The sequence below is a fragment of the Diplotaxodon limnothrissa genome, linkage group LG18 (genome assembly GCF_057381915.1).
Source record: "Diplotaxodon limnothrissa isolate DT_005_m linkage group LG18, D_limnothrissa_male_GT1.1, whole genome shotgun sequence".
Lineage (NCBI taxonomy): Eukaryota > Metazoa > Chordata > Actinopteri > Cichliformes > Cichlidae > Diplotaxodon > Diplotaxodon limnothrissa.
In genome coordinates, this window is record NC_140613.1 from 34919716 (window position 1) to 34937773 (window position 18058).

At 42.4% G+C, this 18058-nt stretch overlaps 1 protein-coding gene across 1 annotated transcript in view; it reads left to right on the forward strand.

The window, feature by feature from the left end:
* scin (scinderin) overlaps positions 1–18058 on the forward strand; it is a 49272-nt gene that overhangs the window by 14667 nt on the left and 16547 nt on the right. The window contains exons 9-12 of the mRNA XM_085379128.1: positions 2239–2360; positions 13739–13829; positions 14437–14607; positions 14685–14862. Of these exons, the coding sequence (XP_085235254.1) occupies positions 2239–2360; positions 13739–13829; positions 14437–14607; positions 14685–14862 (562 nt within the window). The remainder of the gene's footprint in view (positions 1–2238; positions 2361–13738; positions 13830–14436; positions 14608–14684; positions 14863–18058) is intronic.

Genomic DNA, 18058 nt, shown 5'->3' on the forward strand with positions numbered 1-18058 from the left:
TTCACCGTCTTTGGGGTAACGTGGTTAATCCGACCGTTTTTGTTTTTTCCTGTTTTACCAGGAATACTGTGGAGACACAGTAACAATTTCCCACAAAAAATAAAAGAATAAAAAAAATAAATCTTCATTTCTGTGTTGTGGACCTGTAAAAAAAATTCAGTTCAATTCAGTTTTATTCATATAGCACCAAACAACAATTGCCTCAAGGCACTAAGATACATACACACTTTACTACTAAAAATATTCACTCGTCCATCTAAACCGTTGAATTCAGGCGTTCCAATAGCTTTCATGGCCACAGGTGTGTGAAATCAAGTACCTGAGCATGCATCAGAATCCTGGTTCATTTGTGCTTAAAGACTACTGATGACATTGGGGATAAGACAGTGTTCAAATGGTGAGACTTACACTACCAGTCGAAAGTTTTAGAACACCCCCATTTTTCCAGATTTTTATTGAGAATTATGCAGTTTAATGTCTCATTGCACTCTGAAATGAAAGCATAGTACCAATAAGCAATTGGAATCAAATAAATCATGGAATCAGTTTATAGACCAAGTGGACCCGTCCTTTCACCTACTCGACGGCCTACAAAGATGCTGCGTGATGAATCGAAGATTTCAAACTTTGATTCATCAGTCCATAATACCTTCTTCCAGTCTTCAGTAGCCCAGTCGCAGTGTTTCATGGCCCAGACAAGCCTCTTTGTCTTATTCTGCTATCTTAGGGATGGCTTTCTTGCTGCAACTCATCCTGTCAAACCTGCAGTTTGCTCCAGCTTCTGAGCCTTTTGATGGTGAAGGAAACTGGACTCACTGACACCTTGACTTTCATTGCAGTTTCTCTGTAGGACAGACCTACATTTATAAGTGATGGTCTGTCTCTCTTCCAATGTTAATTGCCTTTTTCTCGCTATTTTTGTAGCAACACACTACTTTCTGCAGTACTGTTCGACTGATGCTCACAAGGGTATGATGCCACAGTGTGCTCCAACACTGCTTTCATGCAGACAGAGCGCGTTGGAAGTCATCCAGAGAAGTTGGAACATCTGTAGGAATTAGCAGCACCAGCTTTCAAAGCTTGATCAAACTCCTTTGCTGCAGAACAGATTTAAACTGTTGGCCCATGTTGTGTTCCCTGAAAAACCTTTTAATGTAATTCTGAAATGTACTTTTTTTCAGTTTTGGGCAACCTTACCTTTTATTTTAACCTCTGGCAGTTCACCACTTACCTTTGTACCATTTCAAACTATTCATTGGACTTGAACGACATGAATTGCAATAAATAACTGGAAAAATTGGGGTTTTCTAAAACCTTTGAGCGGTATTGTAAATAAAATTAAATTACACTGAAAATTGACAAGCAGCTGCTGGGCAGCCAACTAGTTAACACGGAGAAGAAGACAGCAGTTGTGGTAGTGGTGGCAATCATCAGAAAGAAGGAGAGAAGAAAACAGAAGCACGAGAGGCTATAGGTGTGCTTCAGACTGTGGCTCTGAAACTGCTGTTGCTCTTTGAGCCTCAGTGAACTTTAGGTGGAGACCTCCATGTACTATAAGGAGCTTTCATGTCTTGACATTGGTGGCATTGATGTCCTTGTGTGGCCAGTTTATTATTCCACCTGAGTATCTGATGCCTGGTAATCTGTATGTATTGATAGCATGGGTCTTATTCTTATCACTGAGATGGCTTCTCAGCACTTGTCTTACCTTCTAAATTGGTACACTCCAGTGAGATCTTTGAGGTCTCGCAGGAGCTTCTAGTTGTCCCTAGGTCTAGATTAAAACACAGAGGAGATCGGACTTTTGCTGTGACTGCTCTGAAACTGTGGACTAAACTGCCTTTACATATCAGATCCTCTCCAACACTGGATACTTTTAAAACTCGTCTAAAGGCCCATTTTTACTCCTTGGCTTTTAAGGCCAGTCAGGTCTGTCATTATTTTATTATTTTCTTATCCTTAATTTTACTTTCTTTTTAAATTTTATCTGATTATTCTATTGTACAGTACTTTGGTCAACAGTTGTTGTTTTTAAAAGTGCTATATAAAGTAAAATTAATTTGCTTTGATTCTGGAGCTATTTGGCTGTAGGTGACATGATTCATGTTGGCACATGATACTAGGAACACTGCTTTGAGGGAAGATGAGTTGACCTATTGCAACAGCAAATCAGTTTTTGTTGAAAATTATTATGGTGTTACTAGAGAAATAACTATTCTTATTTTTCTCATTTTATAGATCTGGAGGGTGGAGAGCAGTGGTAGGGTCCCTGTTGATCCTAAGAACTATGGTCAGTTCTACGGTGGAGACTGCTACATCATCCTGTACACTTACAGGAAGGGGCAGATAATCTACACCTGGTATGAGTTCAGAAACTGAGCTACTTTGCATCCAATACACATGCTCTGATTCTCACCACCAAATGTCCTGTCACTGCTGATGCTGGTAAAAAGTGGTGCACCCCCAGGACTAGTCGACCTTTAGGGCACACTCCACATGGTCACTGGCCCTTTTGACACCATGCTATTTCCCTGCTTTCAGAAAATATGAGGGGGGTGGAGTCTCACTGTTATCTCTGTATTTAACACTGAAGCAGCTGAAACTGAGCAGCCCCGTCCACTAACTGACCAGATCAAGACTTCATATTATGCTCTGCTCACTGTATATGTATGCCAACACGTTCTCATCCCAAAACGTAACATATTACAAAATCGACAAATCGTCTGTATGTTACGCTTTCGGAAACAGGAGGAAAGATGAGAACCTTTTGGACTGAATCATTTATTGTGATTGGAAAACACTATCTAACACGATTAAGGTTGTGGTTTAGGTTAGGGAGCATCATCCTATTGGATTCCATCCACAATCCGGCATGTATCACAGGGACGTGGAAGGTTACCTTTCGCATTCCTATGGAGCGCCTCGGGACGTGGCGGTATGTTACGCGTCGGGAATGAGAACAGTCTCTGTATGCTATTCTCATTACCAAGCAAGATGAAAGGACAAAGAATCCAAAATCGAATTCCAACATCATTATTAGACCAAGGGAATAAAACATCTTCAGGAAAGTGATAATGAAATCAATCAATGGAATAAAATCTGGGGGAGCATATTTTGGAGGGAGACATTAAAATACCAATCTGAGCCCTAAAGTTGAATCTGTTCATCTGGACGTAGCGTTCAGTCACTCATTCAAGTGTCTTCTTTGGTCTTAGGTGATTGCAGGTTCCCCAACCATATAAACAGTACATTTGCATAATGACTGAAACTTGCACCTGTAGTCTGCAGTCAGCTGAGACTGTAGAAGTCACCTGGATGAGTGACAAAACATTTCTCCCATTGAAAACGCTACATCCAGGTGAGCAGAATCAACTTTTTGGGATTTCCATACTTGGATGATTGAGCATAAAAAATTGTGAGACAAGGGTATCACAACAGTTTGTACACTGACTGGACCTTTTAGAAGGTTTGCAGAATTACAAAGGGGATTTACAAGGTAATTACAAGTAAGGGATTACTGTATCAAAAAAAAAACTGAAACGGGAGAATTAAGGGAAGTTGACATACTAATTGACATCCTGAGTTATGCCTACAAGAAGAATACTACAAGAATGATTTGAAAAACAGATCAGGCTGATGGATCAAAATATAATGAATAAAGGATTCATGGTGATACAGGAAGGCAACGTGGGAAAAAGAACTCAACGCTGGCATATTGCAAAAGGACAAGCGTTCAGTGTTAAGTGAGGAAACCTCATCCAGAAGGTCAAAGAAGTGGAGAATGTTTGGGGAAAAAATGTTCATTTTATTTTGCATATCAGAAAACATTCTCCAAGCTATTGGAGCCATGTCGGCGGTTCCAAAGCTTGGAGAATGTTCTTCTGAGAAACCTTTGTCTGATACTCAGTGTTACACCACTCCAGGACAACTTGGTGTAAACAGCAGAACCGAGTTTATTTGGGTACTTCAGAACCGTGGCTTTCACATACAGAGCCCAAAAATACACTCTTCTTCTTTTCCTTTTTCGAACATAGTTTTTCTTTTTTCGTGACTGCCCCCTACTGGTGGAAAAACATGTAGCAACCAAAAATCCAAACATATAGTTGAATAACACAAATACCAACAGATTTATGCAATGTTTTGGACATATTTTAGCTTTACACTTTACCAAGTGCTACATTCCTCCCCTGCTAAATAAATGTTGTCCCAACATTGAGGAAACATGACAATAAGAAACAAAAATAAACAACTATACTTCTCTTTTCCTTGTGACAACGTAGAGATGGCGTAAGTCGGAATAGGATTTAGCAGTGCTTTAAGATCACTTTCATGATGCACTATTGGACCTCAGGTGACAGAATCACATGTTACTCTCTTACCAGATAAGCATCGGCTTATAACAATGCTGAGTTGTTTCCAACAGTCCACATACAATTATTACCCTCTAAGACATTACTATCACTTTATCACGTGCTCCGGAGCTTATCAACTTAGATAGTAACCATTTAATCACAATTAACCTCATCAAACATAACGATCCAATGTCTTACGCTACCATCCCAAAAGTATCAAATACTTGTGTCACCATATTGGTAAGGCCTTGTAAGTCCCCATACATTTTTGAAAAGTAACATCATTTAAATTCAAAAAAACTCTTTCACAGTTCAATAATAACTAACTGGCACATAAGCTGCATAGTAAGGCATCTGTAGAGCTGCCCAAGGTACTCCAAACTGGTCATAGAATGGCGGTGCTGCTGCACTGGCATACAATGGGTTAACACTGTGACCAATTGCTCTTTGAACTGGTTGGCCAAACGCATCATAAGTCAATATTTTCCGTGGACATCTCTCCCTCTGAGATCTTCTCGGCTGCGGTTCCGACAGTTCTGGGTTCATTTCACTGGGCTGACCTGGCGAAGCAACAGTGTCTGATGATGCTGAGGTGTCATGTTCAGTGTTACCTTGTCCATTCACCATTTCTACTTGAAACTCTTCAGCATCCACTCTAAGCTCCGTGCTCTTTTGCTGAAGGTCCTGGTCCAGTTCAGTAGCAGGTGCAGACACCATTAAATCCCCTTGAGGCTGACAGTGGTGGTGCCTCACTCTCTGAGACCAATACTGTTCTTCATCATCTGAGCTCTCTATATGGTTCGATGCGTCTTGTAGGTCTCTTTGTTTTTGTGTCTGTGTAGTGTGGCATCGTTCAGTTCTTGTTATTGTGGGAAGCGGTAATGCATTACAGGGCATTAACATGTTGCGGTGGAGGATACGGCCTCGCCCAGCACCACGCTCCGGCTTAACCTCATAAACAGGGCTGTTTTCCCCCTTTTGAGAGATCACTATGTGAACTTGATCCTCCCAATAGGAGCGTAACTTTCCCGGGCCTCCCCTCTCTGACATGTTCCTGACAAGTACCCTGTCCCCAGGTGAGTACAGCACTTTGTCTCTTCAGGTCATAATGTGATTTCCCTCTTGCCAGAGTCTTTTTAATGTTTCTGGATGCAATGTCATATGCTTCTTTCATTTGTTGTTGCCATTTGTGAGCATAATCCTCATATGATTTGCATTTGTTCGTCTCACTCAGTCCAAAAATTACATCAATAGGGAGACGTGGATGTCTACCAAAGAGTAAATAAAAGTGCGAGTATCCTGTCGAGTCACTAGTTGTGCAATTATAGGCATGCACAACTTTGTTTACATAGTCACTCCAGTTTCCTTTCTTTTCCTCATCCAGGGTCCGGAGCATTGACAGCAAGGTGCGATTAAACCTTTCCACTGGGTTCCCCTGTGGATGGTAGGGTGTGGTCTTTGAATTGGCTATTCCTGTGTACTTCTGCAGCTGTTTGAATAAATGGTTTTCAAATTCTCTGCCTTGATCGTGATGTAATTTACCAGGAAAACCAAATTTCAAGGAAAAGTCATTAAAAATTTTATCTGCTGCTGTTTTGCCAGATTTGTTGCGTGTAGGGTAGGCTTGAGCAAACTTGGTGAAGTTGTCCTGTAACACTAAAATATACTCATACCCTCCCCTGCTCTTTTCGAGATGGACATAGTCTATTGAAACCATTTCAAAGGGTGCAGTAGCCGGCACGTGACACATGGGGGCCCTACACTGAACTGTAGGTTTTTTCTGAATATTACATTTGCACACCTGTGTGATGAAAAACTCAATATCTTTGTACATATTCGGCCAATAAAACCTACTCCTTGCCAAATTCATCACACGGTCCACCCCCAAGTGACCCATTTCGCAGTGAAGGTGTTTGTACACCAGTTCTTTGCGCGATTCCGGAATCACAATCTGAGTGTAAGTCACAGTCTTTCGTATCAGCAACCCGTCATCTGAGATAAACAGCTTTTTCCACTCGTGTAGTAGCTGTTTTCCTTTAGGGGTTTTGAGCGCTGATGTCTTGTCAAGACTCGCACCAGTACTCTTTAAGTTGAGAACATAAGCTATGGCAGGGTCCTGCTTTTGAGCTTGCAATAGCTCCTGCGTTGTGATCCTCACATCTGGCAGATTTTCTGTAAGTATTTTGTTTACTTCTGGATTGCATGTTATGGCTGATATCCAATCCAGTTGTTTGTCTTCCTGTGTTTCAATGGCATTCAGTACTGCGCTTAACACTTCAGGCGAACACAGCTCAGTACATTCTGACATGTATGAATCCATACTAGAAGGTGTTCTGGACAAAAAGTCTGCATCAACGTTACTTTTTCCGGGTCGGTATTTCAGTGTTATGTTAAAATCAGCCAGCTCAGAAACCCATCTGTGTCCTGTTGCATTCAGTTTAGCTGTGCCTAAAAAATAGGTTAAAGGGTTGTTATCACTGTACACTGTCACTGAGGGAGCATAGAACAAATAGTCTCTAAAGCGCTCAGTCACAGCCCATTTTAGTGCCAAAAACTCAAGTTTCCCTGAGTGCCACCTGTAGTTCCTCTCAGCTTGTGTTAATGTTCTTGACCCATATCCAATGACTCTTAATTTACTGTCCTGCCTCTGATACAAAACTGCACCAAGGCCTTCTTCTGAAGCATCGATGTGCAGAATGAAGGGTTCCTCAAACTTAGGATAAGCCATCACAGGTGGATTAGTCAAAACATCCACCAAATAGTCTAGTGCTTTTTGGTGGCTGTCACTCCATATGATTTTTTGGGTGGGTGCAGCATGCCCCGCCTTGGCTGACCGCGCTGGTGTTTGGGTGTGGTCAACTGAGAGTAAATCATATAGGCACTTTGCATGTCTTGAAAAATCTTGTACATAGCTTCGGTAGTATCCTAAAAATCCTAAAAGCTTTCTCAGCTCTTTAATGTTTGTTGGTGGGTTGTCCTTCAAAGCTCGTACTGCTTGTACCTCTTGGTCATCCATTTTGTAGCCGTCTGCTGAAATGATTTTGCCCACATAGCGGACCTCATTTTTAAACAAGTCACATTTATCAGGTCTTAGTTTTACTCCCCAAGCCCGCTGACGTTTGAGAACTGATCTCAAATCTTCAATATGCTGTTCAAATGTTTGACTGTACACCAAAACATCATCTAAATATGGAGTGCATATTTTGTCCCTCAAGCCTTCCAAACTTTCCTCCATGCTCCGCTGGAAAGCTGCAGGTGCATTGGTGAGCCCAAATGGGATTCTATTCCATTCATACAGCCCCCAGGGTGTTGTGAAGGCGGTATATTTTTTTGAGTCTTCGCTGATTTCACCTTGATAGTACGCTTTGCCTTGGTCAAGCACACTAAACCACCTATTGCCGCCAAGTCCATCAAGGATTTCCTGTATTCGTGGAATAGGGTGTCTGTCTGGAATGGTCTTTTTATTGAGGCCCCTATAATCAACACACAGTCTCAGGCCTCCATCCCGCCTCCTCACACACACTATTGGAGAGGCATATGGTGAGGTTGATTTGTGAATAAAGTCTTTTTTTAACAAGTCCTGAATGTGACTTTTTACTTCATCATAGAGAGCACGTGGGACCGCATTATAGGATTTGGCTACAGGAATCTGATCAGTGAGTTTGATATCCATTTTTAAATTTTTTATGTAACCAACTTCCTCTTTGTGTTTAGCAAATGCGCCTGACTCCTCCCTTAACATTTTCAAGACAACTGCCTGTTGTTCTGTGTTAAGGTGGCCCAAATTGACAGGTGGTTCCCAAGGCTCTTCTGCTGAGCTAGGTGGGTTCTGATTGTCTTTTTCTACAATCGAGCCTATCTGAGCTTCTTTGAGATTTACAGGATAACTATGTGTTACCCTCTCTATGTTACCTAGAAGGGTTTTAGGTGGCAGCACAATGTCATGTTTGGTAGCATTAGTAACATAGATATTGACTTTGCGGGTACTGCCTGATATAGACAGCAACTGGCAGTTAGATTTCAGACCCTCATCTAAAGACAAGTTTTCATCTGGCTCAAAAAGCATTTCACTTTTTACCTTTAGGTCTGTTTTGATGGAACAACTAACGCCGTACATTTGTCCACTCGGTACGACAATAGCTTTGCGTCCTGATCTGATAGGATAAGTAACTATCTCGCTACTGGTGGTGTGGATAAGGTTCAACAGTGCTTCTGCTTTGCTTGATCCTACTCTTAGAGAGTTTCTGAGTAAAGACAAGCTTTCACTGGACTGAGTAGTGTCTTTTTTTATCAGTTCCTCAATAGCATTAAACCCTATTATTGGTTTTTGCATCACATCCTGACTTACTAGGATTGGAACCCGAACCTCATTCTGAGCTACAGCTTTTCCTCTCGAATCACAAAGGCTAAGGCTAACTTCTACCCAACCCTGGAAAGGGACTTCAGATCCATTTACAGCTCTCAAGTCTAAAAGTTCATCCTTACTTAGTAAATCGCTGATGGGGTGAACTTCTAAGTGAGGTAAATTGTCTGATTTCCAGCATGCACTCATTATTGAAACTTGGGCTCCCGTGTCCCACAGTGCCTGTGTTTTGCAGTTATTCATTCTACACCATACTAGACACTTTCTGCCCACGAGCTGTGCTACTTTTCTTTTTTTGGTACTTAAATTTAACACGTTTGGGGGTTGGTTCCTAATTTTAGGATTTCCTGAGTCGGTTGGTGATGCTAGGGATAAGCTTTGGGCCTTGGGAATGTTATCACATTGGGACATTGGTGGTAAAGCTGTGGCTTGTCCCGCAGTCACAGCCCCGCCCAGTTTTCCTGCTTCTGAGCTCCCCTTACTTTACATCCCTTTGCCCAGTGAGAGTCACTGCCACATTTGAAACAATGGTCACAGTCCCTGTTTTCTTGTTGACATGCAGAGCATCGCCTTTTTGGTCTCTGAGCTGCCTTTCTGTATGCCCTGACTTGTCTACCACCATCACCACTTCTATCTCGTTGGACAGTTTGCACTAGTGAAGCTACCTGTCCTGTGAGTTCCCTAATTGCTGAGTTACTTTCCTCAATTTTTGCAAATAAGGAGTTATCTTTGAGGGTTTTAGCCAGTTTTGTGTCAGGCTGGCTTGTGCGGGGATCAGTAAGCGCTACATTCTGCTCAACTACATTTAGTCCTGTTCTAAATGACCTGTGGGCTTTTGCCTTTAACGCTCTCTCGCTTTCATTGTACTGGGCTGTTTGCATTTTCATTAATAAGAGTTCATCGCTACAGTTTTCATCCTGCAAATATGCTCTCATTTCTGCTCTGACATTGTCATTTAGAAGACCCGTTCTAATGGACTGAAAACATTGACTTTGAACAAGTTCTTTGTTATACTTTAGGCTAGACTGGGTGCGCTCAGATGCGAAAAGGATTTTTTGACGCAAATCCAGCACTCTAATCAGGAACTCAAGTGGTGTTTCATTTGCCCCCTGTGTAGCTTTGGTTAATTGCTGGTACAGTACTGTTGCATCCGTTTCTGCATAATGGGCTTTTAGAACTTGTCTCAGGCTGGTCAATGTGAGATCTTCTTTCCCTTCCAAATAGCTCCTTAGTTTTAACCCAGGACTGATGGCACGTATGACAGCCTCCACAATCTCAGCTTCAGAGTAGCCCGTTTTTAAGCCGCTTTCCATCTGGTGCTCTAAGCTACTGAAACTCAGCGTGTCTTTAGCTGTAGACTCACCCACATGTCCACTTATCCTGAAGTCTTTTCTGAATCCACCTGATGAAACATTACAGCAGCTGTTGCCAATACAGTCTCTCCCCTTGCGCTGTGTTTCGCCGTCCAGCGACGTCCTCATGGCCACCTGCTGCTCCGCTGATGTCCCTTGAGCCGCCTGATGCTCTAGCGATGTCATCGGCCCTGTCCGCTGCTCCGGAGGTGCCCGCGCCGCTGCCAGTTGCTCCTCGTGCACAGCCTCCACCATCATCTCCGCTCTGTCTGAAGATGAAGACCGGACCACCGCTCCTGCGCCGACAGCCGCTGACCGCGCCTCCACCAGCAAAACCAGCACATCATTTAGCTCCAGAAGCACCGACATGCCTTCATCCTCTCGCTGTAAAAGCTCTTCTCGTTCACAAAACTGGCTAATAAGCTTAACGAGAGCTCTGCGAGATTTGCTTTGTATTTCTTTGCTGCCCTTTTCTGTAATATTACATAGTTCACATACTCTGAGCAGTTTTTCCAAAGAAAGTCCACATAACTTCTGCTCCAATTCCAACAAAAAATCTTCACGGTTCACAGACATGCTTGAAAGATAACTAAGACGAGTAAAACTCTCTCAGTGTATCCGACCGGAGAAAACACAGTTTCCGTGGCATTAGCTAGACTGTCGCAATCCGTTAGCATTAGCTCCTTTGCTCTGTCACGCTCCTTTACTGTGTTCCTCTGTGTGAAGTAGTCCCAAAAACTATCTCGGTGGAACCTCCAAAATGTTACACCACTCCAGGACAACTTGGTGTAAACAGCAGAACCGAGTTTATTTGGGTACTTCAGAACCGTGGCTTTCACATACAGAGCCCAAAAATACACTCTTCTTCTTTTCCTTTTTCGAACATAGTTTTTCTTTTTTCGTGACTGCCCCCTACTGGTGGAAAAACATGTAGCAGACAAAAATCCAAACATATAGTTGAATAACACAAATACCAACAGATTTATGCAATGTTTTGGACATATTTTAGCTTTACACTTTACCAAGTGCTACATCAGTAACATTTTGAAATATGAGATTCTCTATGTGATTTCTGTCTTTTTAATCAGAATACAGGTTTTTGTTATTGTTTTTCTTAAAAAGGAGAGTGGTATCTATGTAAATATTGTTAGTAGACTTTTAAAAAATTACAAAAACCTAGTATTCAATTCAATTTTATTTATACAGCGCCAAAACCCAACAACAGTCACCTTCTGGTGCTTTATACTGAAAGGTAGACCCTACAATAATACATACAGAGAAAAACCCAACAATCATATGACCCCCTATGAGCAAGCACTTTGGCGACAGTGGGAAGGAAAAACTCCCTTTTAACAGGAAGAAACCTCCGGCAGAACCAGGCTCAGGGAGGGGCGGGGCCATCTGCTGTGATTGGTTGGAGGTGAGGGGAAGAAGAGAGGACAAGAAACATGCTGTGGAAGAGAGACAGAGATTAATAATAACTAATGATCAAATGCAAAGTAGTGTATAAACACAAACAGTGAATGATAAGACGTCAGAGAAGAAGAAACAGCCAGTGCATGATGGGAATCCCCCGGCAGCCTATGTCTATTGCAGCATAACTAAGGGAGGATTCAGGGTCACCTGGTCCAGCCCTAACTATATGCTTTAGCAAAAAGGAAAGTTTGAAGCCTAATCTTGAAAGTAGAGATAGTGTCTGTCTCCTGAATCCAAACTGGAAGCTGGTTCCACAGAAGAGGGGCCTGAAAACTGAAGGCTCTGCCTCCCATTCTACTTTTAAATACTCTAGGAACAACAAGTAGGCCTGCAGAGCGAGAGCGAAGTGCTCTAATAGGGTGATATGGTACTACAAGGTCATTGAATTGAATTGAATTGAATTGAATTGAATTGAATTGAATGAATGCTTTATTGGCCATATGCAGGTTGCCCCGCAGAGGAATAGGACCCCCCGACTTACACACACAACAAAGACATCACATGGGAATACAGTCGGAGATCGTCAGCGTTGCAGAGAAAACACTGAAAAATTACACAACAATGGGAAAAAGTACAAGAGGAAAAAAGAGACCTCTTCTCACGCTGGGCACCTATGGGAGGACAGCATGAGAACAGGAAACAAAAAAAACTCCTCTGCACAGAGAGCACATTAATGTCCACATCACAACATTAGAGCACGTGACTAGCCACAGGGGTGGATAGGGGGGTGGGGGGTAATCCGAAGGACCACAGCAGTCGTCCTATACGTCCTATACGTCCTATACCATTCCAGCGCGGCGCGCAGACCCGCCGTCTGTCTTCCCCCGCAGGAAACAAGCATCGAAGGCGTTTGGAAAGGGAGGGGGATGAGTGCGTGCTTATCAGTGTAAGTGTGTGTGTGTGCGTGTCCAGAGTTCAGCTGAGACAGTGTCCTTCGCCCCATCAGGCTAAGTAAACAGTCTGCCAGCCAACCCAGGTGGCCTTGCATGGGATGGGAAGAATAGTCATCACACAGTCGTTATCAAGGAGTTGTTTTGGTGGGCTCCAGCCTTGGGCCTGAGCAGCTGGCGCCGTGGTGTCCATATGTTGAATATTGTTGATTAATTAATACATTAAGATAAGATGGGGCCTGATTATTGTCACAGGTCGGTGACTCAGTTATTTTTGGTTTTTGTACTTTTACTTTTGATTTTATTATGAATTATGACTGTTTGTGTTTTGGTTTCTGTCCTAGTATTTCTAGCTCCCTAGTTTTGTAGAACTTCCTGAGTTCTAGTTTTTAGGCTTTGTTATTTGGTTTGGTGTTAATTCTGTGCTCCCTCTGATCTGTGTCAGCCCTGCCTGTGTATCCCCTCTAGTGTAGTCAGGTCTCTGTGTAGAGCCCGCGTCTCTGAGTCTCTGTCTTCGTGTGTGTTTTGAGTTTCCTGTTTTACTTTGAAGGTTCGTGTCTGATGTGAGCGTGTTCAGTTTTACTTGCCTCCTGTCTCGTTAGCTCCCGGTGTCTTTCTGCATCTCCCTGTTTCTCCGTTTCATGTTTGGTTTTTGCTTGTTTTCCCAGTTTAGGTTTTCTCAGTTCTGCTTTCGCCACCCTCGTCTTTGTTGTATGTTCACTCACCATAAATAAAGCTCCTTCACATCAGTAGTGCCTGCATCTTGGGTCCTTTAATAATTCCACACGGTTTGCCCTGCTAACCATGACAATTATTTAAGACCTTGTATGTGAGGAGCAGGATTTTGAATTCAATTCTGGATTAAACAGGGCTCAAATTTTAAATTCAAATGACTAGTCCTAAGTGTGGATGATAATGCATCATCCATAATACAGAATCTTTATTACAAAATGAGGGTAATTGAAAGTTTTTCTCATAGAGCTGAGGAAGCTCCCATCACAGAACACCCTATGGACAGCTAAGACTCCTAATACAGTGAATCACAGCTACATGAACATGAATGTTTGTCTATTTGTTTGGTAGTTTTTTCTGATTATTTTCAATTTTTTCACATTTTACTAAATCAAAGTGGGAGAATGGACTGAGTGAACCAAAGTAAAAAGGTTCCCACTGGAAATCCATAACAATGAGCTGGTGACAAAGTTATTTTATGCATTTTTATTTTAAGAATATAGATTGGTTCACTTTCTAGATTTACTGTAACTTGACTAACTGAATATTGATTACTATTACTGTCTCCTGCAGGCAGGGAGCCAGCTGCTCTGTGGATGAGCTAACTGCCTCAGCGTTCCTGACCGTAGAGCTGGATCGTTCACTGGGAGGGAATGCGGTTCAGGTACAACACCAGTGTCAAATAAATATGAGAAGCACTTGTACTGATTGCTTTGTTAATTATTCTAAATGCACAGTACTGTGCAAAATCTTGAGCCACTCCTCATTTCTTTATATTTTGCTAGAAAATAGGAAGTTGGTGCAGTGATTCATTGAAACATGCTAAGAGTGTATACCATGTACCTGACCCTAACCCAATACAGACAGGAGCTAACGTAATGGCCCTTCTTTTATGCACATTTGTGGAAAGCTTGTTGAAAGCCTTCCCAGACTGTTGGCTGGGTCATATTAAACCCTCTGGATTAAGAAATCACTCAATTTGATATTCGTGTGATGGCAGACGAGCAAATACTTTTGACACTAGAGTGTAGATCATTCATAATGGAATCAGGTCCATAATCAGCAATGGATCACAGATGTGATACCAAAGGAGCAGGAAGCCAGGCAAGCTCCGCCCCTGAAGCACATAAGCAGACCTACACATGCACACACACACAGACAGAAAACGGGCGAGTCGACCAGAAACACTTTAAATTGTCCTGTGAAAAATAATTGTCTTCAACTTTCTTTAACTGGTATGTTAAAAACCAGTTTGCTTCATATGGTTTCAGGTCAGAGTGCCTCAGGGTAAAGAACCCCCACATCTGCTCAGTCTTTTTAAATCTAAACCCCTCATTGTGTATAAGAGCGGCACATCCCGCCTGGGCGATCATCCTCCTCCACCTCCTACGCGACTCTTCCAAGTCAGACGGAACCTGGGCACCATCACCAGGATTGCTGAGGTAAACCATTTCCTGATTGTCGTTAGTAAAGTAATGATGTGTTTATGCAAAGATGCTGAACTTCTTGTCTGTTTTAGGTTGATGCCAGTGCCGCCAGCCTAAACTCTAATGATGCCTTCTTTCTGAGGACCCCTGATGGGCAGGGCTTTCTGTGGATAGGCAAAGGGGCCAGTGAGGAAGAGGAAAAGGGAGCTGAGTACATGAGCAAAGAGCTGAACTGCAGCTGCAAACGCATCACTGAAGGACAAGAACCAGGTCATGATCAACACTTGGCATACATATACCAAATGTGTGTATCCATATGATACGCACACGCAGACACAAGCTCCCATAGGTCTGCATGTTTTCACACAGTATAGACGTTGTCAGGCTAGCAGCAGCGGGTCGAATCTATAAGCCGGGTTTCTCACTAACATGTTCAATATTCCAGCCACGAGAGGCTCTGAGCTGCTGCCTTTAGTAGTGTCCAGAAACAGTGATGAGCAACAGGTGAGTGATTAGCGGCAGGTGAGTATGTCAAAGGCAGGAGCCCGAGTGATGCAGGAGCAGGAGGGAGGGGAACAGAGATTTAAACTAAAACAAAAACACATGTAGTCTTGCAGGGCTGGCCGGGCACACACAGGGACCATGACAGACATAAAGTTTTATTTTGAACACTTGTTGCAAAAAGGAAAATCTCCATTCAAAAGAAACCAAATACAAATATGATAGAAAGTGAAGATTTTTACCAGCGCTCATGTCTCAGTTTGCAACATGAGGACTTGGACTTTTCACCTCTGCCCAGGAGGTCATGTTTTTACAACCAACCTTCCAGTTAGTGTCCAACTTATTGGTTTGGTTTACCATCTCACAGTAGTCGTAGTTTGTTCATCAGCTGTTGGTAAGTTTGATCAGGTCATCAGCTGTGGGTACCACCCCCACTGTATTTGGAAGTGTTTGTGTGTGTTCGTGCGTGCATGGCATTCTGTCTACAAACATGATCGCTCAAAATGTTTAGAGTGGTAGAAGATTGGGGTAATGTTAACAATTCATTAAATCTGGCTTACATCCACCAAGCTCTTCAAGGTTAACTTCATGATTTATTGATTGAAAATTAACAACAAAGCCTTATAACTTGAAAACGGCTATTTGATTGTTCTTAGGCTGAGATCACACAATACACTGAGAGAATGTGAGATTCTCAGTGCCAGAGAAATCCAAATTGCAGCACGGGGCTGTTAGATCAGAGCACTGTGATGCAGCACATAGGTGTGCTGTGTAAGATTATCTAGCTCCACCTGATTAGTACTCCAAGCAATCAGCATGAGTAACGGGCAGAACAATTACATTCTCTTCCACTAGAGGGCAGTGCATCTACCTGCTCTAATTAAATGGGTTGCCAACTGCCAGTAAAACAGAAGAAGAAGAAGGAATTTCATAATAATCATGCTGTGAGTGAGAGAACAGTGTTTAACAGCAATGGATAAATATTTGAAGAGAAAAGGTAGTCAGTCTGACCTGGTCCTGGAGAAAACTCTGACCCAGATGAAGGCCCAGTATGAGTAGGGGTCAGAAGAAAGCAAAAAAGTTATACTGGGGACAAACTGAGTTAATTCCACTATACCTGGTGCGCAGGGAAAAAGGATCAATATGCTTTTTGTGACATTTTTGTCTGGTGGTGTGTCGTGTGATTTTTCTAATGTGAAATATGTGCCGTGGCTCCACAAGATTGGGAAACACTGGATGACACCCTAAGTTAAACTAGTTAATCTTCTATTTGCATGTTTTTAAAAACTCCCAAAGGGCAACTGGAAGCTCAGATTATCTGTGTCAGCAATAATAGCTCAGAGGGCAAATCTGTAAACTGAGAAGAAAACTGTCCTCCGCATACAAACAAGAGCACTGAGACTGAGACACCTTGATTTTCTCAGGAATCCCCAAAATGCACCAGATTATCCTGAAAACTGTTAACAACATGTCATTCTACTGCTTACACTGTCTCACGGTCTCACGTCCCGTCATCGCTACATTTGAACATTTCCAGCAAAAAGAACTGGTTAAAAGCAAGGACCATGAATGAAAAAGAGCATCATGAATGAACTGTTTCCCAGTGAAATCAACCATGACTGAATAGAGCTCATTGGAATCAAAAATATTATTAAAAAGCATATGTAGATACAGCATATTATCAGTTGGATTTACCCAAAGGTAGCACAAAACTCTTGGATAGAATTAGAACAAGCAGACGGTAACGATAAACTTTCAGAACGTCCCTTGATTACAGCTTTAATTAAATGCCACTGCTGCTTAAAAAACCCATTCATCTTCTCCACCTCACCAGCCTGATGAACAACCCTTGAAATCACAAACTCCCAAATAGAATCCAGCAGGTTTTCTCCAAAGTGGCACCACTCAGACTTTCAGGTCAACAGAGCAATTCTTTACTTTACAGCATGGGCGCAAGAAGGAATCACACACCTCTTTTAAGATAATAAACTCATGTCAGATACGAATTTGTTTCAAAGATTTGGACAAGACAAGAAAAATGTACTATTCTCTCAAAATTATATTCACTACTTTCAGTCACAAACTCAATATCTGTACTCATCCCCGAATGGGACAAAGACCTTCCACTATCTTTGAAACCTGATTTTTGGACAAATTCTCAATGACAAAAAAACCAAAAACATTTTAAACTCATTCAATACAAAATCCTACACAGAACCACATCACACAACCAGTGTTGAATAAAATGGTTTTATGGGCGTTACGCCACTGTCTAGGGGTACAGGAATGTAGCATATGTTAAAAGAAGAGTGACCCCGCCCTGGTCCCCAAAACCATACCACAGCCGATTCAGATGTGAAACTGGTTTACTGTGGCTAAACTGCAGCGTGACTCCGGAGTGAACAAAGGCCAAAATAACAAACAAAACCAGTCAAGGAGGTGCTACCTAAACCCTACGTGATAAAAAGAGCAAACCAAAGACAAATGCTACCCCGACCTGAATAAACAGGAGAAAATGAGACAGAAAATAAGAAGGCAGCTCACCCTTCAGCTTCAGTGACTATTTACACGTGACTCTAAACTACACACTATATACAGAAGCTCAGCAATCCTCAGGAACACACACACGAGTAACACAGGGTCTGGAGGCCAAGGATGGCTCTGACGCTGCTGTCAGTTGCTGTCCCGGGACGACTGGCTGTGGCTCAAGTGGTAGAGCAGATCAGCTACTGATTGGAAGGTCGGTGGTTCGATCCTTGGCTTCCCCAGTCTACGTGTCAAATATCCTTAGGCAAGATGCTAACCCCAAGTTGCCCTCCGATGCGTTCAGTGTGAATGCGTGTGAGTGTAGATTAGTTTGCACTTGTGTTTAGAAGTGCTTGTATGAGTGGGTGTGAATGTGGCATGTTGTATAGAGTGCTCTGAGAACTCCGGGAGAATAGAAAAGCACTATATAAGAATCAGT